Here is a 25,626-nt window from a genome sequence, read left to right on the forward strand (position 1 = left end):
TAAGTTGAGGAGGCTATTTACAAAAAATTTACAAAATGTTGGCTATTTAGCAATTTTTAATCTTTCGGTGGCTTATTTCGCTAATTTTTTGAATTTTAAAAGCGAAAAATGAGTAATCCATTTAAATTGACAATAATATTATCAATTGTTTGTCACTTATCAAAAATCACTCAAAATCTAAATATTAAACATCTAGTATCAAATGTGTAATAGAATCAACAACTAAATGATTCACGGAATAAATTAGTTCGTTATCAATATTTGTATTTTTGGTGATTTTTATTAAGCGTCAAATGATATTATTCTTGTTAATTTCTCTTGCGCTTTTAGCTGTCTCCACGTCATCATCAAAGACAAGAGTAAAGACGACCAGAAGAAAAAACGAGACGTGTATTTCGATTATATATGTACATACTACATACACGAATATATCTTCGAAAAAAAATAAATACATACACACGAATATATATAATCATTTGAAGTCGAGGAAAGCGATAATGGCGGTGATTCAATCGGACATTCGGTGGATTCTTCGTCTCTCGTCATCCTCATCGTCCTCGTCAGTCATTCGGTCTGACAGTCTGAAGCCCATGTTCTCACGCGCCTCCACGGCGGGGCGTGTCGTCTGTGCAGCGTCGTCGTCGTTCCGATTCCGTGCGTTCTCGAGCGACGCCGTGAAGATTGGGGACAAGCCGTCGATTTGCACCGCCGACGAGCTTCACTACGTCTCTGTTCCCACCTCCGATTGGAAGCTCGCTCTCTGGCGATACCATCCCAACCCCGAGGTGTTTTTTTCACATTGATTTGAAATCAAAGTTTGAATTTCGATATATAGATTTTGATTTTTGCTCGACTTGGATTATGAAATTTCAGGCTCCGAAGAGGAATCATCCATTGCTGTTGCTATCTGGAGTTGGGACTAATGCCATTGGATACGATCTCTCTCCGGAGGTTAATTTTTGTTGCACGATTTCAATTTCATTTGATATAATTATCTTATATACTGATACTAGTTTGTTCGATTTGGGATTAATGGTATATGTATACTGTGTATGAAGTTATGTTGATAGTTTCCTTTTTCATTAATTCTCTCGAACACTATATTTTGCAAAATCATGTTAATCTCTGTTTCTACTAAGGATATAATGCTTAAATTCATGTCGTCTTTCTTATTTCAATTTAGGCTCAGTGGCTTTTGTACATTTCTTTATGTCCAAAACTGTTCATGACACCCAAATCAGCATAAACTTATTTGCAGTATCACAGACTTGCTCTTGTTGTTACATATCTTAGGAACACATGACATTATGAACCTCATTTGGGCTCACCCAATGATTTATTGACCGGTGCTCGTTTGAGCTTTATGAGCTCGTAGATCATGTATATATATAAGATTCCATTTTAAAATCAATTGGCGATAAAAAAAGAGTAACACGTGACCTCATAAAAACATTGTTGTATATTTATACATATATGAGTAGCCATTGTGTTGATTATGGCATCTTTTTTGCAGTCATCATTCGCACGACACATGTCAGGGCAAGGATTCGACACGTGGATTCTCGAAGTTCGAGGTGCTGGATTAAGTGTCTATGAATCGAATACCAAAGAAATAGAACATTCGGCTCACGAAAAGTCCGAACAGATAGAAGCGGCTTCGGAGAGTGGATTGGCTTCGGAACCGAATGCCAATAGTGTTCTCGATGTCTGTGGTTCACAGAGTTCCATCGTTAATGGTCAAGAGGCGACTGAGGTTTCGGTTCCAGAACCGGGCACGAAAGCCTTAGCAACGGTCTGGGACGAATCGACGCTCGTGACAAGGTTGACCGAGACTTTCATGCGCTTGTCCGAAAGACTCTCCGGCTTTCTCAGCGAAGGCCAGTCCAAGTTCATGTCAGCCAAGTTTTTCGATCAGGTCTCGAAACTCCTAATCGACTCCCAGTTGTCCGAGCAATTCAACGAGATACGGGACAGATTTCTCGGCTTGTTGGACACGAGCCAAAACTCGGGCGTTTTTACAGGTCAAATCAAGGACCTTAGTGAAGGGCTTGTGAATGTTATCGAAGAGGGTCAGCGCTCCGTTTCGCCGCCCCTGTTTGACTTGCAGGAGCGTTTTGCTTCGACTATCGAAGATTTTCAGAAGCAACTCGACTTGATAGTGCAATACGACTGGGATTTCGATCACTACCTTGAAGAGGACGTTCCTTGTGCGGTGAGGTGACATTTTATCTTTCTGCAGCATCGCTACTTGCCTCTTGTATAAAAGCTTTCTGATAATATTTGACAGTCAATTTGCAATCTTTTGCACTATCGATGCAGATGGAATACATAAGAGCTCAAACCAAGCCAATGGACGGTAAATTACTCGCAATCGGACACTCCATGGGTGGGATTTTGCTCTACGCAATGGCATCACGATGTGGTTAGAGTGTTTCCCATGCATTTTCTTCTTCTCTTTTGCCCTTTCCTTGTATATTCTTCTTTAAAACCCGTCGTCTCTCATTGTGGGATTGCTTCCTCTGGTAATGGATTGAAGTTGAAGTTGACGAAACTTTCTTTACCTTGCTCGTTAATCTCTCACAATTCGCCACTCCATTCTGTAACCATTATTAAAATCCAGGTCAAGTCATTCACTAAGTTGTTGGACTAGAGTGAGTGCATGTGATTTAACTTGGACTCTCTCTTGCTTCTTTTATGTATACATCTATATATATATATATATATATATATATATATATATATATATATATATATTCTACACAGAAAATGCATGTATGTGATGAATTAATAATCTTTTTTTTTTTCTTTTTTTGAAAGGTTCTGAAAGAAGAGATCACGGGTTGGCATCGATTGTTACTTTGGCATCGTCTCTTGATTATGCGTCTTCGAAATCAACGCTTAAACTTCTTTTGCCCCTTGTAAGTGCTCTGAATCGGATCTCTCTTTTTTCCCCCCATAGATAACCGATTCTCGTAGGATTGTTGTTGTAATAAAATCCCATGTAATTGTGATTTCAGGCAGACCCTGCTCAGGCTCTGAATGTGCCGATCGTTCCGTTGGGAGCGCTGCTGACCGCTGCTTATCCTCTTTCATCGCGTCCACCGTATGTGCTCTCATGGCTTAACGCTCTCATCTCAGCTCAAGATATGATGGACCCTGAGTTGCTTAAGAAGCTCGTCTTGAACAACTTCTGTTAGTGTTTCTGTCCCGATAAAATATGCATAGTTTCTCATCTTCAATTTTCATTTATTTGTTCGAGTATTGTTTTTTTTTTTTTATAAGGATTTTTAGCGCAAACAGTTCGTGAACTATTATACATGTGGGATTTTGGGTCCATAAAATAGTATTTTTAGCAAAAATGATCCTTAAACTATTGATTTAGCATTTTAGTCATTTTCTATATATATATATATATATATATATATATATATATATATAAATCCGATGACAAAACAACTTAGAACATATTTACAAACACCCATTGCTTTCTTATAATTTTAAAAAGTTGCATAAAGACGCAAGCTTTCGAGAGGCTTGCTCTGTTAGATTATAATTTGATAATCATTGATTTATTTATGAAATCAAGTTATTAAAGTTGACAATTATGTATAGTTTCTTAAGTGAATAGAGTTCATTAAACAAGTTATTAGTTCTAATAAAAAGCTACAAAATCAATAATTCGATGACTATATATCTCAGAAAACTAGCTTAGAGACCAAACACGTAATTTTTTTTTTTTTTTTGTTATAAACATTATTTAGTGAAAGTGTTAAGAAAGTAAACGTATAGTTTGTCATGTTACATTTATCGTTACCGTTACCGTTACCTTGCTTACCGTAAAATGGTTTACTGAAAACTATTAGGCACAGTACCAGCAAAGCTTCTTATTCAGCTAACAACGGCATTCAAAGAAGGTGGTTTACGGGACCGAAGAGGCACATTCTTTTATAAAGACCATCTTCACAAATGCAACGTCCCCGTCTTGGCCATCGCCGGAGACCTTGATATCATTTGCCCTCCTCAAGCCGTTGAAGGTAATTCATGAATCCCCGGGAAAAAAAAATGACTCTAGGGGTGTTAAGACTAAATAGAATTTAGTATCATCAAATTTACGGTATAGATAAACAATAGTGAAGGGGATAAGGGAGGCATATTTTGAGGGAAAATTGGGATGTTTCCTTTAGGAGAGAACAAGTCTCGAAAGCTTGTAAATGTCTTGTATTTTCCTATTTCGGTAGTAATGAAATACGATGGCTTATAAAGTATTTGGTCACATTCCTCATAGCCTTGATGATTATGTACCAGAAACCGCGAAGTTGATTCCCGAGCATTTGGTCACTTATAAAGTATTTGGAGATCCCGATGGGTCACACTATGCTCATTATGATTTGGTCGGAGGCCGACTGGTATGAAACATTTTTTTTTTCTTCTCTTTGTTGTTGCTTGTAAATATACATCTTCATGTTCTGATCGATATTATTTTTGGCTCGGTGTTGAAGGCGGTGGAGCAAGTATATCCCTGTATAATCGAGTTCCTCACTCGTTGCGACTCAGCCTTATAACATGGTTATATTTTAACATTTCTTGACCTTTTATTGGCTTTCGAGTTCATAAAAGGTGCGTACCTCTTCTTCCGATCAACTTTTTTTATTTTTTTATGTTTCGATATATTCGTATATGGGAATTGGATATGAATATCATCAACCATTTGGACATGAATACCACTAAGTCTTGTTTTTTACACTTTTATCGCCATTTCGAATATTTTTATAATAATAAAAGTGTCAAAAACAAAAGGTTAAGTTTTTTTTTTTTACAAAATATTTGTTATGATATAAATGTCCAATTCCCTCGTTATTTTTACTGCACTGAAATAATAGCTGAAAACCTTTGCCAGACAGAAAATCAAAGCAAGTGCTTCGCGAGGATAAACAAATGCCGATGCGGAGGAATTAAAAAGCGTCTTTCGATTTTTTCTGTTCCATTCATGTTATATTTTTTAGTACTTTGAAGGAATTTTCAGTCAGAAGACGAGTATAATTAAAAATTGAAAAGTTTTCTTTGCCCATACTTGAAGCTTTTCAGTGGTCTCGGCTGAGATAAATGCATTGTATACAGAGTGGCATCTGAAAATGGCGTCCACGTATTTGTTTTATTTTATTATTTAAAATTGCAAAAATGTTCAGTCCAGAAATATGGATTCGAGTGGTGTTTGGTCACTTTAGTGTTTTTAGCTTGAACAGTTCTACGTGTTGTGAGAAAGATCATGTAAAGATTTTATATACAGATGAGAAAAGATTAGTACGAACGAAATTCTGCTCTTTAATTTCAGTTATAATGATTAAATAAATAAACATTTGGGTATTGTGTAGATATAGTTTTATCTCCCTTCAGTTTAATTTTGTTTTAAATATTTTATACCAAAATGATAACTATTATATGGTTTACATGCATATTCTCAGTTAAATTGGCTTCAAAAAAAGGGGAAAAAAAAAGAGTCAACTCTTTTCTTTGCCTTAAATTTCAATTCCACCCCAATCGTAATTCGTAAGTCTATTTGAGATCATATCTAAGGTGTGCTGAGATTCGGAAATGCGTTTGAAGTTTTGTCGCTTGGATGATAAATTAAAGGATTTAAAAAATGTCGGTGATATTTATCAAGAACAACGGAAAAGGCATTTTTAGTTGTCGGTTAATTTATTTATTATATATATGTATGCATAGTTCCATTTCTTTATGGAAAAAACTTTGTTGTTTTATGACGTACTCAATGTAGAAGATTCCCTTGGCTATGTAATAAATGTCTTAAGGTAATATTTTTTTACCTTTGTTTGTGTACAAACTACAAACTACAAAGTTGAACGAATTAGCTTTGTTCTACATATTTATAGGCCTACTTATTTTTTCAGCCATGCGTTTATACTCTTTTGTTTCCTACATTGAAAAGAAAAGAATTACAGAAATTAACCAACAAAACATCTTTGGAGAAAAAAGTACTACACAAACTGGTTCACAAAATAATATAATAATAATAAAAAAAAACAAGCAAATAAAACATTCTGAAGTAATTGCACATGTCAAGAGAAACAATATTGATTCTCCTCAACGAATCCAATTTTTTTATAAATAAATAAAAACTACCCAAAAAAAATCCATTATTTAGATTGAAGAAATAAGTGAATCGAGTGAATATATATATATATATATATATATATATATATATATATATATATATATATATTAAGACATACACTTGGTGATTTAATGCCGTTTATTCCTAAAAAACTAAATTTTATGAGCTTTATATTCTTAAAAATCATTCCCATTATGAAATGAAAAGATGGAATAGCCCATTATGTTAGAATTTGAGCCCTAAATCCAACCTAAAACCAAAAAACAAATCATAATATACGACAATCAAGTACACACAGACTTATAGTGGTTCACTTTCAATGATGTTTCACTCTGAACTCAAATTCAAGAATGGCGTTTACAACCTTTTTTAGACTCTACAAAGAATATCGACGTACAAAATATTTAAAGGGATAAAATTAGGACTAACAGATAGATCTGAAATTCTCAAAATATATACCCTCAATTAATGGCCTTTAAAATATAATTTTCGCCCAAGTCGATCCATGCATTATCGTCATAAAGTTTTCAGTCGTGGCGATCAATTAGGTACCATGCTTCAAGAGTTTGGATGACCTGACATTGAACTTCCTTATAATAATTGAATGTAGTCGTAATAATGTTTGTTATCTATAAATCCCTCTTCTTTTTTTTTTTCTTTATTAACTTCCTGTCCACAAATTGTGGAAAAGAGCAATATATTTTGACATTATCTAAAATGTGTGATGGTATTAATCCCGGGATATATATGGTTAGTTTAAACATGATCGTGTCTTCTACAAGAATTATTAGTTGATCAAGGCTTAATAAAAGAAGAAAAAAAAAAAGAATGCATTGATAGATTTAGATTCACTGGTCTAAATTTGTGGCCAGAGAGAGATGTATGATATTCCATGCTTATAGTCAAGTTCTTTCACCATCATCACAAACAATGCTTGTGTCTGGTCTAGGTTTTATTGATGGATATCATTCATTCGGTGAAGTATAAGCATGCAATAAATATGAGAAAATGTACTGTAGTACCTATAAGCAAAGCTAAATGTATAATTTGAATAAATATATAAATAAAGGCAAGGTGTAATGGGATTTTTCGCCTCTGACCCAGATGGTTTTTCAGATTATTGAAAGGAAGCAAAATCTGACACTCGAACATTCAGTTTTTGCAACAAAAAGTCTCCAAGGATAAGAAACAAAAATCTTTTGAAGCATATTCCGTCACACCTTTTGTAATATAATATGGGACATTTATAGTCCACTACAATATTCTCGCGGTTAAATTAAATATTAATTATATTAACAAACCAAATCATATAATATGGGCCTCAAGTTCAAATGTAAACATATTTTGGGGAAATGGTCTTAGATAGTAGTCTTTTTGATACTTTTGACCAAAATGTTGTGGTCATTGTTTTTGGACAAAAATACTACCTAATCATATGAGAAAAGTCTTAAGTGTCCTTTGGTTTTTTATTTTGTTCATTTCCATTAAACTTGCTCTCAGCTCTCTCTCTCCTTGTTCATTGTTTCAAAGCTTTCTCTTTCTCCTCTTTTTTCTTCTCTCGTTCATTTAAGGTAAGAAAAAAGCTTGTCTTTTTCTGTTTGTCGTCGCCAGTGGTTTGTCCGCCGTCGTCGTCGCCGAAGAGGTAAACTTTATCTCTTCATGTCGGCGAACGAAATCTGGGAATTTCTTGGTGGGTTTCGTTCGTGTTTGTTTTTTGGTATGAGTTTCGTTGTTGACGTACGGGTTTCGTGTTTCGTTCATTTTTATTTCTGGGTTTCATGTTTATGGGTTTCATTCGTGTTTTTGAGTTTCATATTTATGGGTTCGTTCGTGTGTTTGGGTAAAAAATGGTTTTTTTTTTTGTATTGTCGGAGCTGACAGACAAGTCTACAATTTCATTTATTGTAGACATACAAGTCTACAATTTCATTTAGTGTAGACTTCTATGTCTACAATAAATGAAGTTGTAGACTTCATGTTGGCGAACGAAATCTGGGAATTTCTGGGTGGGTTTCGTTCGTGTTTGTTTTTTTTTTGTACGAGTTTCGTTGTTGACGTACGGGTTTCGTGTTTCGTTCGTGTTTATTTCTGGGTTTCATGTTTATGGGTTTCATTCGTGTTTCTAAGTTTCATATTCATGGGTTCGTTCGTGTGTTTTGATAAAAAAAAAAATGGTTTTTTTTTTTTTTTTTTTTTTTGTGTATTGTCGGAGCTGATATACAAGTTTACAACGTCTGAAATTGTAGACATACAAGTCTACAACTTCATTTATCGTAGACATAGAAGTCTACAATAAATGAAATTGTAGACTTGTATGTCAGCTCCGACAATAAAAAAAAAACAATTTCAGAGTTCCTCCAATCCTTTCTCGGTCGATCTCTCGATTCGGCGATCTCCTCTGGCTCGGCTGATGTTCTCAGGCTCGTCGGAGCTTCGTCAAAAGCTTCTCTGATGGCTTTTTTTTGGTCTGGAGTCGGTGGAGCTCACGTCTCTTTTGTCTCAACCGAGTCACGCGGCGAAGAAAAGAGAGGCTCGGAGCTCGCGATTCTCCTCTTTCCGGTCGGAGTTCACGCGAAGATTGGCTCGGACTGGGCTGAGCTCGGAGTCGTGCGTCGGAGGCAGAGGACGGCTCGCGACGGAGCGGATTTTGGCCGGACTTGCAGAAACTCGGGCGGTGGTTATAGCGTCGATTTCGCCAGAAAGTTAGGAGAGAGAGAGAGCGGGAATGTAGAGAGAGACAGTGGAGAATTTGTTTTTTTTTATTATCAATTTATTAGTTTTCACGTGTGTGTGTGTGGTGTGGGTATGTTTACAAAAGGGCAAAATTGTACTTCCTCAGCTGATCAACTACTATTCTTGTCCAAAACATGGATTTCCATATTTTGAGCTGTTTACTTGTCGCATTTAAGTTTATTAATATTTCTACAAAAATGACTAACATGCTACAAAATTATTATAGTTTGATGATCATTTGCCCATAAAATTTAATTTAGAGACCAAAATGTCACGTGCATGATATCCGCACTAAAAAAACCCTAATCATAATGATGTAAGAACAAGCTATCTTTCATTGGAACTGTGTAATTAAATAAACAAAAAATTAGAAAAATAGCCAGCTTAAACGTTTCATATTGCTAAATAGCCAAGGTTTGGTAAATATTATATAAATAGTCATAAATGATGACATGGCTTAATATGACAATGACTTAATATTTACGTATGTAAATATATAAAATTGGCTATTTACATAATATTTACCAAACCTTGGCTATTTAGCAATTTCTAACGTTTAAATTGGCTATTTTGCTAAATTACCCTTAAATAAACACAATGACCTTAATCATAAAATATATTCCAGTCTCTCCATCCGAAATGTGATCCAAAAAAAGTGGAAGAAAAAGCCCTTGTACCGATTTAGGGTTACAGAATCTAAACCAGCTTCTGCCAAGATCACTTAGGCCATCACTTGTTAGTGACACATATATACACGTATATATATATATACACACACACATACATACACTTGTGTACTTGCCATGTTAGCTGTAGCAGAAAGAAGATAAGCAACAATGAATGATTGGTAGTGGGAGATAGGGCTTTGTCTGTCTCCATGTTCTAAATAATATGGTCCCACACACTTTAGAGCTCTCTCAGGAGAAGAATTTCTTGAAATAAATTAGATGTTTATGTGTCTCAATTACTTTCATGCAAATGTCATATATATATATATATAGTACTCCTCTCAAAACTAGCTATAGAGTTTAGTATAGTACTATATCGCTTAACAAAATATCTCTACATCCAATGGACTCAAACTCTTCAAGCTATCTTTTGAATCCTTCTACTATTCAATCAGTTTATTATCACCACAATCATCATCAACAACAACAACAAGCCAACGAAGATCACAACAATGGTGTTATCGATCTCGGTCTTAGCCTTCGAACTTTGCAGCCCAAAGCTTACCATCCATCTGGGCAATGTATGTCCCTTTGACACATCCTTGTTTTTTTTTTTATGCGATTTTCTTTCCTAACTTTATTTTCGTGTATGCATATATATATAGTTGAATTATGCTAGCTAGCATAGATAAGTAACTATAATGATGTATTATGTGATATTCTATGGGCTTCTATGGAAAAAGGAAAGGTGAAAAAATGTGATAGTGGAGAGAAAAATGTTTCTATCATGAAAATATTGTATATTATGTGATATCTTACTTTTGTATGAATTAAGTTGTTATTTGATCTGACTAAAGTAATTGTGTTTTGGATGAAAAAATGAAAATAAATAGTGGTGAGCTTGGAGGGATATGATGATCTTATAGATTGGCCCTTAAAAAGTTCAATAATTAGCATGGGAGAAGCAAGGAACAATAATAATTTCACAGAAGAATGTAGCGAGGAAGATGGTGAGGGAATCCAAAGCAAAGAGAAGTGGGCTTATGTGAAGGTCAATATGGATGGAGTTATTGTTGGTAGAAAAGTTTGCATTCTTGATCATGGAAGTTACTCTAGTTTGGCCCTTCAACTAGAAGACATGTTTGGTAAAATATATTTTCTCACTTTTCATTCCTCTCTTATTTATTTATTTATTAGCATTATTATTACAAAAAAAAAAATTTAGGTAAATAGCCAATTAAAACGTTTGAAATTGCTATGTAGCTGACGTTTCATAAATCTTAGATAAATAATCATATATAAAGATGGCGTGACCTAATAAATAGAAGTGACCATTTACCTAAGATTTTACGTCTGTAAATATATGAAAGTGACTATTTACCCAAGATTTACAAAACGCTGGTTATTTAGCAATGTTAAATTGTAAATGTGTCTATTTACCTAATAAATCTTTATAGGGAGAGTTAATCATATGACTTAATTAGACTGTTCATTATGTTAAAATTTTAGTCTAATTATGTAATAAAGAAAATAGCTTAAACTAATATAATTTGTATGCGACATGCTAGGGTAGAGCTATGTATGAGTTGGACTATATTTTATATATTTAAATAGTTTAGCTATAATTTGAATTGACGGTAACCTTTAGCTATTTGACTATTTCAAATAGTTTGTGCTATTACTATTGTCACGCGTGTGTAAAAATACCTGATGAGATTTGTACAAAAATGAGATTTTAATTATTTTGTTTAAGTAGGGAGACAATCAATAACCGGGTTAAGATTGTTCCAAGCCGGATCGGAGTTCTCACTATTCTACAAGGATAGACTTGAGAATTGGAGGAATGTTGGTGATGTCCCATGGAAGTAATGCTCTCTTTCTCTCTATTTTTTTGTGATTTTATTAATTTTGTGACAATCAGAGGTATAATGAGTGATAATATCTAATTAGATTCATGATTTTTTGTGACAGGGAGTTTGTAGAATGCGTGAAACGGCTAAGGATCGCTAGAAAGATATGAGTAGTGAAGCTCATTTTTCTTTTGATAACTTAATTCGTCGTCTATTTTTGTCTTTTAATAATGAGGAATTGTCTAATTTGCCACCAATTTTATAACATTTTCTCACTTTCCACCAAAAACTAATTTTTCCCAAAATATCACATCTATATCAACAATGTTGACATCTATGTCAACAATGTTGGCATCTAATAGTGAAGGACAAACATAGATGTCAATATTGTTGATATAGATGGTGGAATTTTAGAAAAATTAGTATTTTGGTGGAAAGTGGAAAAATATTATGAAATTAGTGTCAAATTAGGCAATTTCTCTTTAATAATATTACTTGACACTCAGTCGATTAAACGGGTCAAATAAGCGGAGCTCAAAGTTGGCCCTTCTTTAATATATTTTCATGTTGGACAAAACTATAGTGTAATAATGTTTTTTATGTTACATCTAGGACTTTCAAGTAATGAATCCAAATGTGACAGCTTTACAAGAAAACGATGTTTAAATTGTCAATAGGACAACATAGCTTCTTTCTTTGACAAGTTATAAAAGATCGTACATCGTCCTTGTGATTGCTCATATGCTTGTCTTTTCCACATGTGTGGTTGATTCTGAAATTTGAAAAACTGCATTGGATTGCGATGTAAGTTTTTTCCACTGTATTTTTTGTGGTGACTAAAAACAATTTGGTATGTGGGCATATTTTACGAAGTAACAAACAAAAAATTGTTATGCCATAATATTACGCAGCCTAACTTTTTTGTTTTTTTTTTTAATATCATGACCATCTATGTCATAAAAATATAATGGCCCGAATGTATATGCTGAACCGTTGTTTTTGCGTTTGAAAAATGAGTGATATGACAATGTTTGGTATATATATAAAAGCAAAATAGCTCATTTTTCTCACTTTATAACGTACTATCCATTTATATGGATGAACTACATATTAAATACAAATACTTTGCAATTAATTTGATTATGTTTGGCTAATTATGTAATAGTTGTGAATCTCAACTATTGAAAGAAAAAAAACTTGAGTTTGAGATGGCTAGATTTGCAAGTTTATGACTAGATTTCGTTCATATGATTAGAAAAACTTGCATGTTTAATCTAGATTATTTGATGTTTATTCAAATTTGCGCATGATTTTTGTAGTATTGATATTGGCAAAGTAAATTTCGATTTTGATCAGATTATATGAACGAAATACTTATGTGTTTACCCTCAGGACTTAGAAATTTGATTCAGTGGGGCATAAATAATATCAATATATGTTTAATTACTTATAATTTTTTTAAAAATTAAAATTATGTTAATAAAAATTACCATTTACACTTATCAATTTGAAAAACTAAGAAAACAAAATAAAATTTTATGTTAAAAATGAAAAACATTTTATTCAAACTTTTGTTGAAATAAAACTTTTGTTAAAATAAATTACTTTATTTATGAATAATTATAATTTATTAGAGACAAATGCATTAAAACTTGTGTTAATGTATATTAGACATATAATGGGATTGTGTATGAATTCTTAATTAGTTTTTGCTAAAATTAGTTTTTTTTTTTTCAAGTGGTGCCGGCTAAGGCCCGAGTTTTTCTTCGCATACGGGCTCTCCGAGAATTTTTTCTTGGTCAGTGGCTAAAATGATTTAGAGACGTGCTTTATTCTCATTGGTTGAATTCTTTTCCCAAAGATTTAATTATGGCTATGTGTTTTAGTGAGAGAGAAGTATAGTTCCTTTTTTTTTTTTTTATCTTGATGAGGGTGTTTTACTGAACTACATAATAGATGGATCAGAGATACCTACACAGAGTTTTGGAAGACTATAAATAGCTTTCATATAATGGCCAAACGCACATCTTACAACGCATTTATTTTTCGAAATAAACACATATCTTACAACACATTTTATTAAGGGAATAATTTTTAACTTATCCTAATTATTATTTCCTGATAGCTTTTTAGCAAATGGACAATGCGTCAATCTTATATAGTTAATATCAACCGCCATACTTGCCTAATTAAAGTCAGAAAAGTATCCAATCTTCCGTATGTTGATCATGTGCACACACGAGATTTGATGGAAAATAAATAAATAAGTAAACCCATTGCTAATCATTATAGACGACAAACATTCTTGTGAATTTTTTTTTATTTTGCTTTGCTTATTCTATTTCCAAATGGAAAAACAGATCATGTGACACATTATCCTAATTCTTAAAGAATAACACGAAATTAAAAGTTTGAGTAATTGTTAAAAGATAATAAATGATAGCCTTTTTTTATTTGTGATTTACTCCGCGCAAATGTAATGAGGTAGCAAATAGACTTGCAAAATTTTCTTGATGACTGTAAATATCCAGGAATATTTGCCTTTGCGATGATAATTTAGATAGGGGTGACAGTTTGGTTCGAACACAAAACACGAAATGATTACGACACGATTTATAGGAGATTTTGATCTCAATAAATGAGCCGATTCTTAATTGGGTCAAACACGCTAACACAATATAAATAATAAGTCAAAACGACACGATAATAGTAACACGATTCAAATTGGATTAACACGATTATTAAATGGTGGACAAGAAACACGATTGCGATTCGCACGAATATTATTCAATTAGTGCGATTACGAGTAATAGCACGATTATAACTCAATTAAACACGCTATTGTATATGTAAAATTATTCATATATATAAAAGTGATGTAAAATTATAAATATAAAAGATATAAAATTATAACTACAAGCGAAACATAAATGAAGAATAAAATTATAACTATAAACGAAATATAAAACTGATATTAGAAAAGATGATGGAAAAAAAAAGTTGTTATGTCATATATTGACAATTATATTACTGTAGAACAACTTATAATTTTCAATCAATTTTGATATGATTGAGATTGAAAATAAGATATAATCGTATCAATATCAATTCACATAAGATAACACGTATAGTCAATAATATACTAATTGACTTCACGAGCAATAACATATGTATTGTCATCGTTTCAATCAGCTTAATTGTATTGTCATCGTATCAATCAATTTAATTGTTTTCAATTACTAATTTAATTAACTAGTATGTCTAGTGGTGTGTTCTCATAACAATAGTGTCATTGGAACATATCGAGCAATCAACAATATAAATAATCTTTGAAGTTTATAGTTGTCATGAAACTTAAGAGCGTTTTTTTTAATCCATGTGATTTATTCATTTCCATAAAATTATGTAGTAATATGGCTTGGTTAAGGTTTAGGTTGAGTAAGATGTTCTTTTCTTGATTTTTGATACATGAGAGTGTTTTTGATGCACCCTAATCTGTGGATTAATTTAATCATTCACGCTATGGTTTGGTTTTTGGATTCCTTGAGACTCCAATGTGTTCTATACTATGGGACTGGCAAGACATTTTTAGGTGGAAAATAAATAGTGTATACAATATACAAGTGAAGGAGCCCATTAGTTATTCGTAATGAATAGTAGTTTATCCCTCTCTCTAAGAGCTTTGTTATGTGTCATGGTCTTATTGGGAATTGTGATCATGGCTTAGTGTTTGCATTGAAACAAATACGAACTTTTATTTGCTTATCGTCTTTCACTTGTTCTCTGTATCGTCATGTATCAATATATAGTAGTGGAAGCCATGGGAGGAGCTACAAAGTTGGAGCTCTTCTTAGCGCTATTTTGTGCTGGGATTTATTTGTGCTCTTATATCACATACACCAACGATGGTAAGATCTCATAAACTAATATTAATGTAACTAGAAAATGTATACATTGTACTGGATTAATTTTTGGTCAATTTTTTTTTTTTAAATTCAGAGAATTTATGGATTTTAAGAACAGCCATTGATGGTTACTTGATCTGAAGAACTGAAAATTCAAGTCATAAAATCTAGAGCTCAAAAGTTAATTTCATTTTCTTGTAATACCATACACGGGCATATATGAGATCGTCGCCGTCGTTTGGACGAAGCAGCTCGAAGTTGTCGAGCTACAGCCAGGGATTCGACTTGCCGGAGGACGCGGAGGCCTTCGACGCCGCCGCCGCCGCTGAAGACAGCCACAACTACGGAGTCGGCGGCGCAATGCTCTTTGTCTTCCTCACATGTGACACGTGTGCTTCCGTCAAGATTAATGGTCAAAATAGTAACGGTGGAACTAAAATGTAACATTAGATATTGTTGATACGTTGTTTTGTTGGCTTTATTTTTTAGTGCAAGTTGTGTGGAAAGATGTCGGTCGTTATGTTTTCTCTTCTGGTATGACATCCTTCCTCCTGTGTGCAGACTCTTTTTTCTGGCAAGTTTCCAGTTTTGACAGATTGCTTCGTTGGTGACTTATTGCTGAGTTATTGCCTCGCTACTGTCTTCATTACGAGATATCTGCCTCGCTGGTGCCTTCATTGCAAGATATCTCTCGCTTTTGTCTTCATTGCACGATATTCGCCTTGATGGAGTCTGTACTATGTGATATTCGCTTGAGGCCGGGTAAGGAAACTCGAGATAACTTCCAGGATTGTACAGCTGCTATAAAAGCCAAGCGCTTCCCCTTAGCAGCCTCGACACTTTTGATCAAACACTCAGAGCTCTTAGACGTGCAAGACCGGCGGACTGGGAGGCTGTGTGTTTTGGTTATAAGTGGTGTATTCTCTCAAACACTATTCCACAAAGATTGAGTGTATGTGAGAGTTGGGTTTTGTGTTCTCGTGATTGAAGGTTCACGTACAGCTAAAGACTAAAGGTCATCCGAGCCAGGAGGTTGCTCGAAGGGTGGAATTGAGACGGAGCTCAAATTCAGGGGGAGTCCCTGTCTAGGTGATCACTGGTAGTAATAGTCTCTAGGTTTATTGATTTGTTGATTGTAATCAGATATAAACCTTGTGTGTACAATTGACTACAAGATAGTGAAAATCATTTCCACTGGCAGCGTGCCCCCAGATGTAGGTGTGTTTCACCGAACTGGGTAACCATATCGTGTGTACATTGTTTTCTACACTGTTTTGTTGTTTATCCATATCTTTGTTCAAGCAAGTTGTCGGACACATTGTCAACACATTGTGTGCGACATCTTGTCTTTGCGACTAATCAGAATTTCAGATATTTTTACCGTCGAAAAAAAAAATATGTAGGAAAGTGTATCCAACCTAAAATATTAGATATTTTTGCCGTCATTTCCTCTTTTTTTTTTTATCTTTCTTTAATTTATTTTCTTTATTCAAAAGCTTCGGTTTTTTACCGGTCAGTTTAAATATTATAACTGTGTCCGGTTTTTTAGTTGGTGGACTTTTCTTTTCTTAATTAATGAACTTTTTCGCAGGTTTAATTTTGAAAATATAATAATTATTTTTTTTAGCTATTATTGATTCTTTTTGTTTTAATCAACAAATCAACATTAGTATAATAAAAAAAATTGTAACTATGTTTTCTTTATTAGTTCATAAACATAAGGTTTTATTAATGACACCTTAAGCGTTTACCTCACACGACGATGAGAGAATCACAGGTCAGACTACCACGGACTATAATAGAAAACAAGAACCCAATTTCTAAAAGATAGGAAAGCTTTTAAGTTTTAACTTTGGAGTGTATAAATGAGAAACATGAACCGCCTTTCATATAAGCAAAGCTAGCCAACGGTTTTAACCTTCATACCATGCGAATAAGTGTATGTTAATGCTCAATCTTTTCAAATGTATTTAAAACGTCTAACATTAGTGCTTTGTTGATGCCAGGATGGTACACACGTATAATGTTTGATTAGTACCCACAAGTAAATGTAAATTATATATGTATTTACTTTTAAGTGTAATAAGTCTTTGAATGCAACTTGATATAGTGAATGAAGTAATTCAGTATAAGGAAACATTCATTCTTTATTCAAAGTTTGTGTTATGATTATAAATTCTCTGTCTTGAAATAACTTACAACACAAGAAGAGTCAAATTCAGGCTCTTCTAATGACTATATGAAAATGTAATTGTCTCAATCGTGTGAACAAAATGGTCATTTAGTATTAGAACTGAGATTTGGTTATGTTGTTTACAGTTTTAGTTTAGTTTAAGAAGTCTTTGTTATGTCGTTTTTGGTTAGTTTAGTTTTTTATCTGTCGTTACATATTGCTCACAGCCTATATAAAGGCTGGTGTGATGTACAAATCGGTAAGTCAAATAAAACAGTTTTGGGTATCTGATTCATTCAAGAACAAAGTCCGAATTCCCAATTTGATTTCATCTTCTCAAATCCTAGAAATGCAATATGGTATCAGAGCGAATTTCCGCATTCAATTTTCTAGGTTAGAGAAATCCACTTCGTCCTCCCCGATTTCCTCGACGATCGGAAAAGATCTCCGACGCGAGCCCAGTGGAATTTCACGAAGGTCAATTTTCTTTTACCTCCGAGTATTCCGGTTATTTGGCGCCTCTTTTTCTCGGTTTTAAGTTCTTCTCACCATCACTTCATCGACGGAAGAAGCTTCATCGACGGAGCGCATTGGAAGTTCGGAGTATTTTTATCAAGATTCTAGTCCGGCGAATTTCAAGCCGTTTCATCAACAAGAATCTATTTCTGGCGATTCAAGCCGTGTTAACTTTCAAGAATATAAAATTATAACTACAAGCGAAACATAAATGAAGAATAAAATTATAACTATAAACGAAATATAAAACTGATATTAGAAAAGATGATGGAATAAAAAAAGTTGTTATGTCATATATTGACAGTTATATTACCGTAGAACAACTTATAATTTTCAATCAATTTTGATATGATTGAGATTAAAAATAAGATATAATCGTATCAATATCAATTCACATAAGATAACACGTATAGTCAATAATATACTAATTGACTTCACGAGAGCAATAACATATGTATTGTCATCGTATCAATCAACTTAATTGTATTGTCATCGTATCAATCAATTTAGTTGTTTTCAATTACTAATTTAATTAACTAATATGTCTAGTGGTGTGTTCATGTCTAGTGGTGTGTTCATAACAATAGTGTCATTGGAACATATCTAACAATCAGCAATATAAATAACCTTTGAATTTTATAGTTGTCATGAAACTTAAGAGCGTTTTTTTAATCGATGTGATTTTTTCATTTCCATAAAATTATGTAGTAATATAGCTTGGTTAGGGTTAATCTGTGGATTAATTTAATCATTCACGCTATATTGTTTGGTTTTTGGATTCCTTGAGACTCCAATGTGTTCTATACTATGGGACTGGCAAGACATTTTTAGGTGGAAAATAAATAGTGTATACAATATACAAGTGAAGTAGCCCATTAGTTATTCGTAATGAATAGTAGTTTATCCCTCTCTCTAAGAACTTTGCTATGTGTCATGGTCTTATTGGGAATTGTGATCATGGCTTAGTGTTTGCATGGAAACAAATACAAACTTTTGTTTGCTTATCGTCTTTCACTTGTCCTCTCTATCGTCAAAGCAAAAAAGGTCAGCGTGATATACAATACATTACATAGATCTGTGTATCAATATGAAGTAGTGGAAACCGTGTGAGGAGCTACAAAGTTGGAGCTCTTCTAAGCTCTATTCTGTGCTGGGATTTATTTGTGCTCTTATATTACAGACACCAACGATGGTAAGATCTCATAAACTAATATTAATGTATTGTATACATTGTACTGGATTAATTTATGGTCAAAATATTATTTTTTTTAAAAAAATTCAGAGAAGAACTGAAAATTCAAGTCATAAAATCTGGAGGTCAAAAGTTAATTTATTTTTCTTGTAATACCATACAGGGACATATATATATGATCGCCGCCGCCGCGGAAGACAGCCCAACTACGGAGCAATGCTCTTTGTCTTCCTCACATGTGACACGTGCTTACAGATCAAGACTAACGGTCAAAACAGTAACGGTGGAACTAAAATATAACATTAGGTATTTTTACCGTCGAAACAAAAAGAATAGGTAACGAAGTGTATCTAACTTAAAATATTAGATATTTTAACCGATATTTCCTCTTTGTCCATTAGGAATATTGTCAACTTAAACGTTTGATATTGTTAAATAGTCAACGTTTGATAAATTTTAGGTAAATAGTCATTTTCATGTGTTTACATATGTAAATCTTAGATAAATAGTCATGTCCATATATTAAGTCACGTCATAATTTATGGCTATTTACCTAAGATTTACCAAACGTTGGCTATTTAGCAATGTCAAACGTTTAAATTGACTATTTTTCCTAATTTTTTTTGTTTTTTTATCCTTCTTTAATTTATTTTGTTTATTCAAAAGCTTCGATTTTTTACCAGTCAGTTTAAATATTATAATTGTGTCCAATTTTTTAGTTGGTGGACTCTTCTTTTCTTAATCAATGAAATTTTTTCGCAGGTTTAATTTTGAATACATAATCATTGTTTTTTAATTTAAATATTGATTCTTTTTTATTTTAATCAACATTAGTATAGTACAAAAAAAATTGTAACTATGTTTTCTTTATTAGCCCATAAACATAAGGTTTTATTAACGTCACCTTAAGAGTTTGACCTCCCACGACGATGAGACGGGCGGTGCATCACCACGTACGTTTCAGGCGAACTTGAACCACAGGTCAGACAAAACAAGAACCCAATGTCTAAAGGAGAGGAAAGCTTTTAAGTTTTAACTTTGGAGTGTATAAATGAGAAACATGAACTGCCTTTCATATAAGCAAAGCTAGCCAACGGTTTTAACCTTCGTACCATGCGAATAAGTGTATGTTAATGCTCGTTTTGTTTAAATGTATTTAAAACATCTAATATTAGTGCATGGTTGATGTACACACGTTTAATTTTTTATTAGTGCCCACAAGTGAATGTAAATTATGTATTTACTTTAAGTGTAATAAGTACTTTTCAAATACAACTTGATATAGTGAATGAAGTAATTCAATAAAAGGAAACATTCATTCTTTATTCAAAGTTTGTGTTATGATCGTAAGTTCTTTGTCCTGAAATAACCTACAATACAAAAGAAGAGTCAAATTCAGGCTCTTCTAATGATTATATGAAATTTAATTGTCTCAATCGTATGAGCAAAATGGTCATTTAGTTCCAATATTTTAGGAGACTCATGATGTGTGGTTATGAAATATTGAGAGTTGGAGATTGCATAGTTCTTCCTAGATATCTTTTGAAGATATTGAATATGACTTGTGCACTTGTAAGATTGTAAGTTAAAACCATTTAATTCAAGTCTTAAATCCTGAAATGAGAGATAGTCGCTTATGGCTAGCCATCTTTATTTGATGAGTTAATGATCAAGGATTTATAATTAGAATTTATGAGTAGACAGTTGGTGAAATGACCTAGTCATGATAAGATTAGGAGTCGCATATAGACATCGAATTCATGAATAAAATTGCTAAAATGCAATGTATATAGTATTCAATTGAAAATACTCATTGAATCAAACATCGTGTGATAATGATAGCTCAAGCCTACGTATAATGTTTGTGCTTATGATTAATAGATAATACAGTTAGAACAAAATAGAAATATATTCATAAAATAATTTATTTGATGCAAAAGAGTAATCAGAACACGATGTTAAAATTGTACAAAAATTACTGTCCGACAAGAATCAGTCAGAGTCAAATAATGGGAGGCTTAATTAATTACAAATTAAATTCAGGAGACAAATAAAAGAATAATACTATATGCATGTATTATTTTGATTTGAAAAAAAAATGGTTATGATTTGGTTGGTGAATTCCACTTTCCCTTCATTAGCTCCAACATTCACGCTATGGTTTGGTTTTTGGATTCCTTGAAACTCCAATGTGTTCAATACTATAGGACTGGCAAGGCATTTTTAGGTGGAAAATAGTGTATACAATATACAATGAAGGAGTACATTACTATTCATGATGAATACTCTCTCTCTCTCTCTCTCTCTCTCTCTCTCTCTCTCTCTCTCTCTCTCTCTCTCTCTCTCTCTCTCATAAATTTATAACCAAATTTTAGTGATATGAAATAGTTTGGTACGAAAATTAAAAAAACATTTTTTTTTTACGATATGTGATAAGTAAGAAATATATGCATAAAATGCGTATACTTAATTTCAATCTTCCCATGTAATTACTTTTATTATTTTAAATAACCTTTAATTGGCTTAGTTTCTTTGATCTATGCCGATTTTCTCTTCATTTTTCTCTTTATAGCAACTCTACATTAAAGCTTTGTTTCTTCTTCCTCGGAGGCTTCTTGCCACAACGACGGCCCTTGTTGATCATAGAGCTCAGCAGTCTTTCGAGAACAAGACGAGCTTGAATTTAGCTTTATATATATATATTAACAGAACAACCATATGCGATCGAAACATAACCATGTGTCCGATTCGATGTGAGATTGAATTTAGCTTTATATTTATTATAACAGAACAAACATTTGATAATAATTTACGGTCATCAACCAAATAATCTGTTACAATGCTTGGTGGAACAACCTCGTCCAAAGGTACATCGAATTATCGAAATAGAGAGCTATTACACAAACGAACAGCACTCAAACTAATTGAGTAAAAAAATCCCATCAACATGTTGACTACCTAAAAAAAATTCGTCATGGACTCATGGGACAAAGATTTAGTGAGAGATTGGCCAAATAAATTTAATTAAGGGCCCTCAAAACTAAAATAACTCGTATTGATATACAGGTGTTAACTTTATTTATAACAGCATATTAATTTCAATATCACGTTATTCATTCACATATATTAATTATTAGTATTAACTAGTAGAAAGATGTCGCAAAAATTAGTAATCCAAATTATTGCTTCATTATAAATACAAAATGCATATAGTGCTCTCAATTGCCCAAAAACTAGTGGGTGTGTATATATAATTTTCAGGTACATTTAAAAAATAATCGTTATATTGAATACGAGTGGATACTATTCAATTATTCTACATTTGACATTCGTCATTGCAAGAAGAAAATAACTCCGCAATTAATGAAACAAAAACAGCATACATACGATGTCAGCGAGTCAAAAGGAAAAACAATTACACACATTTATGTACCAAAACAAATACAAACAAGTTGTTACAAAACCCCAAAATAAATAAAACTCAGATTATGAAAGGGTTATGAAAAATTTCAAATTCTTTGTAAAGCGTCGCTAATCTGCCTCATCGAGGGCCTCTTCTCGGGGGCGGTGTGAACGCAAGCCATGGCGATCTTGATAATGGCTACGACCTCGTCGTCCTTATCCGAGTCCAAGCACGGGTCGATAACCTCCGAGAGAGGCTTCTTCTCGTCGACGCAGATCTGGATCCAACGGACGAGATCGGGTCCCGCTCCGACCGGAGATCGGCCCGTGATCATCTCGAGGAGTATGACTCCGAACGAGTACACGTCCCACTTCTGAGACGGTTTCGCCGCCGTGATCGCCTCCGGCGCCACGTAGGCGGTGGCGGCGACGGGGTGTCTTGTGGCGGCGGCTCCTCCGGCGATGTTGGCGAGGCCGAAATCGGAAATTCGCGGCTCCATGTTGTGGTCGAGGAGGACGTTGGTGGGCTTGAGATCGCCGTGGACGTACTTTTTGGGGCTGAACTCGTGAAGGTACACGAGCCCTCGTCCCATTCCTCTCATGATCTTTAGCCTCGCCGCCCACGATAACGTCACCGTTCCCGGCTTCCCTGCAACAACAAAATTATTATTGACAATACTTGTAATAATAACAAACAAAAAAAATTAGATAACTAGTCAATTAAAACGTTTAAACGTTTAAGATTGATATATAATCAACGCTTCATAATTCTTAGGGTAAACAATCATAAACATGACGTAGCATTCCTGGTTCACCATTTCATTGGCAGGATATTTACGTCAATCTATATATGTAAATATATAAACGTGATTATTGATTAAGATTCACGAAACGTTGACTAATATAAAATATGAACCTGCAAATATGATTATATACAGACTTTAATAATAATAAAATTAAGTAAATAGCAAAGTAAAATGTCTAAAATTGTTATATAACCAACATTTCGAAAATCTTAAATAAATAATCGTAAAAATGACGTAACTTAATAAATGAAAAGTAACTATTTATCTAAAATTTAAGTTATAAATATATGGAAGTGATTATTTACCCTAAAATTTGCGAAACGTCCACTAATTAGTAATATCTAATCGTGATTATTTACGTAAAAGACCCTAAAAATAATAATAATAATATATGAGAGAAACTAGAGTGTAGAATTGGAACCGTGGATGGCGTCGGAGAGATTGCCATTGGGGACGTAGTCGTAAATAAGAAGCTTCTCGTCGACGGACCAATAGTAAGCCTTGAGAGCGGCCACATTGGGATGCCTCAATTTTCCGACGGCCTCCACCTCCGTCTGAAACTCGCGGAGCCGCTGCGAACCGCCCTCGCCGAGCCGCCGGACGGCCAGAGTCAGGCCATCCTCGAGGACCACCTTGTAGACGATCCCGATCCCACTCTTCCCCAAAACGAACGCCGAAGCCTTGAGAAGCTCGTCCAGATCGAACCCCACCGACGAACAGTCCAGAGCCACCAGGCCGTGGCTCTCCTCCTCCGCCGCCGCCGACGCGCTCTCCGGCGACCCCGAGAATAAGCAGAGGCACTCTTTTCTCATTCCGGCCGCCTTATTCTTCTTCTTCTCGTCTTTCTCTCTCCTAGGGCACGCTTTGGAGTAGCAGAGCGAGAAGAGGAGGCCAAGGAGGCATATCCCGATCGCGTCGCTCACCACGATCGCGATCACCGAGCCCTTGCTCAGCCCTCGGCTCTTGCCACGTGGCGGCGCCGGGTTGTTCTCCGGGAAGTAAGGGAGCGACGAAGACGACGGGGATTCGGCGGCGCAGGGGATCTTCAGCGGCGGGCCGCAGAGGCTAGGGTTTCCGATGAAGGCCGTGGGTCCTCTGTTCATCAGAGCTCCGGTCTGCGGAATCGGACCGGTGAGGTTATTGTAGGTCAAATCGATGTAGACTTTCTCCGGCAAGCTGCCGAGACTCGCCGGAATTTCGCCGGAGAAGAGGTTGTGCGAGAAATCAACCGTCCCTCGGAGGCCGGAGAGGTTACCGATGTCTCTAGGCAAGGAGCCATTGAAGCCGTTGAACGAGAGGTCGAGATTCTCGAGCGAGACGAATCCGGCTCCGAATCCGACCGGCAAAGCTCCGGTGAGGTTGTTCCGGCTGAGGTCGAGAGTCCGAAGCCTCTTGCAACCGACCAGAGACTCCGGAAAAGAGCCGTTGAAGAAGTTGCTGGAAACATCTAGGGCTTGGAGGTACTTGAGGTCACCGAGGTGTCCGGGAAGAGAGCCGGAGAAGGAGTTTCCGTAGAGGACAAGGCTCTGGAGAGCTTTGGCGGCGAAGAGCTCGGAAGGAAGGTTTCCGAAGAGTCGGTTGTTTCTGAGGTTGAGGTGTCTGAGGCCGGAGATTGAGCCGAGCTCGGAAGGAATAAATCCGAAGAGCTTCTTGTTCGGAATGGAAAGAGAGACCACCGTGAAATCTCTGCATGTGACTCCGTTCCACGCGCAGGGATTTGGGTCCGACGAGTTCCAGTTTGAGAGAGAGCCTTCTGGGTCTGACGAAATCGACTGCTTCAACGACAACAGAGCAAAACCCTCGGAGTTCAGGGAAGCCATTGCTTTCTCCGGAGGAACCAGAAGAAGAAGAGGAACCAGAAAAGCGAGCATCTTTTTTGGCGGAGGAGAGTTTGAGAGAGAGAGAGAGAGAGTGGTGTGAAAGGTTTGACAGTGAGGGAACTCAGAAGTGGGAAAGAAAACAAAAGAAAGTGTTGAAGAATGGGAAAAAGGTTGAAGCTAGCTATACTATTACTGCCATAATAGCTTGAAAAGGCATCGGGAAGATGGATAATTTGGAGAGTGGGAAAAAGGAAAAGGCAAATTAAAAAAAGGGAAAGTAGGTGATGGGCTCCACTTTTTTTATGGTACAATACTACAATGAAATGAAATGAAAGAAAAAGAAAAATCGAATTATGTTTTTATAGATATATAATATATTATGCTATCTTGAATTAAAGAAACAATAAACAATTTTCAATCAAGAGACC

General features: G+C 34.8%; 3 protein-coding genes across 4 annotated transcripts; 2 read left to right on the forward strand and 1 right to left on the reverse strand.

The window, feature by feature from the left end:
- The first annotated feature begins 430 nt into the window (after nt 1-430).
- On the forward strand, nt 431-5,364 carry LOC149401890 (alpha/beta hydrolase family protein). Of its 2 annotated transcripts, none has more exons than XM_089609925.1 (10): nt 431-785; nt 874-951; nt 1,514-2,212; nt 2,320-2,422; nt 2,818-2,918; nt 3,018-3,192; nt 3,864-4,034; nt 4,306-4,406; nt 4,500-4,617; nt 4,898-5,364. In XM_089609925.1, the coding sequence occupies exons 1-9, from the start codon at nt 498-500 to the stop codon at nt 4,560-4,562; spliced, it is 1,779 nt and encodes a 592-aa protein (XP_089466051.1). In that variant the 5' UTR covers nt 431-497; the 3' UTR covers nt 4,563-4,617; nt 4,898-5,364. The 2 variants fall into 2 exon arrangements, with proteins under 2 accessions (XP_089466051.1, XP_089466052.1); XM_089609926.1 differs by having other exon boundaries at nt 4,902-5,364.
- A 4,542-nt stretch (nt 5,365-9,906) lies between these two features.
- LOC149401891 (auxin-responsive protein IAA32-like) lies at nt 9,907-11,982 on the forward strand. The gene is made up of 4 exons (XM_089609786.1): nt 9,907-10,115; nt 10,428-10,679; nt 11,291-11,399; nt 11,506-11,982. Exons 1-4 carry the CDS (start codon nt 9,938-9,940, stop codon nt 11,552-11,554), a joined length of 588 nt encoding a protein of 195 aa, XP_089465912.1. The 5' UTR covers nt 9,907-9,937; the 3' UTR covers nt 11,555-11,982.
- Nucleotides 11,983-22,536: 10,554 nt separating this feature from the next.
- On the reverse strand, nt 22,537-25,425 carry LOC149401892 (receptor protein kinase-like protein ZAR1). Its single transcript, XM_089608890.1, has 2 exons — nt 23,800-25,425; nt 22,537-23,221 (listed from the first exon to the last, which is right to left on the reverse strand). The coding sequence occupies exons 1-2, from the start codon at nt 25,247-25,249 to the stop codon at nt 22,680-22,682; spliced, it is 1,992 nt and encodes a 663-aa protein (XP_089465016.1). The 5' UTR covers nt 25,250-25,425; the 3' UTR covers nt 22,537-22,679.
- Between the last annotated feature and the right edge of the window lie 201 nt (nt 25,426-25,626).

Source organism: Urtica dioica, chromosome 3 (assembly GCF_054948205.1).
Source record: "Urtica dioica subsp. dioica isolate 48M chromosome 3, U.dioica_male_clone48M_v1_H2, whole genome shotgun sequence".
NCBI lineage: Eukaryota > Viridiplantae > Streptophyta > Magnoliopsida > Rosales > Urticaceae > Urtica > Urtica dioica.

Excerpts from the sequence above, each read along its gene's own strand:
- LOC149401891 (XM_089609786.1), top strand. The coding sequence starts at position 9,938 with ATGGACTCAAACTCTTCAAGCTATCTTTTGAATCCTTCTACTATTCAA. Across the intron at positions 10,680-11,290 it reads TCAACTAGAAGACATGTTTG|GGAGACAATCAATAACCGGG; the intron begins GTAAAATATATT and ends TTGTTTAAGTAG. Across the intron at positions 11,400-11,505 it reads GTTGGTGATGTCCCATGGAA|GGAGTTTGTAGAATGCGTGA; the intron begins GTAATGCTCTCT and ends TTTTTGTGACAG.
- LOC149401890 (XM_089609925.1), top strand. The coding sequence starts at position 498 with ATGGCGGTGATTCAATCGGACATTCGGTGGATTCTTCGTCTCTCGTCA. Across the intron at positions 786-873 it reads GATACCATCCCAACCCCGAG|GCTCCGAAGAGGAATCATCC; the intron begins GTGTTTTTTTCA and ends ATGAAATTTCAG. Across the intron at positions 3,193-3,863 it reads GCTCGTCTTGAACAACTTCT|GCACAGTACCAGCAAAGCTT; the intron begins GTTAGTGTTTCT and ends GAAAACTATTAG.
- LOC149401892 (XM_089608890.1), bottom strand. The coding sequence starts at position 25,249 with ATGCTCGCTTTTCTGGTTCCTCTTCTTCTTCTGGTTCCTCCGGAGAAA. Across the intron at positions 23,222-23,799 it reads TCTCTCCGACGCCATCCACG|GGAAGCCGGGAACGGTGACG; the intron begins GTTCCAATTCTA and ends TTGTTGTTGCAG.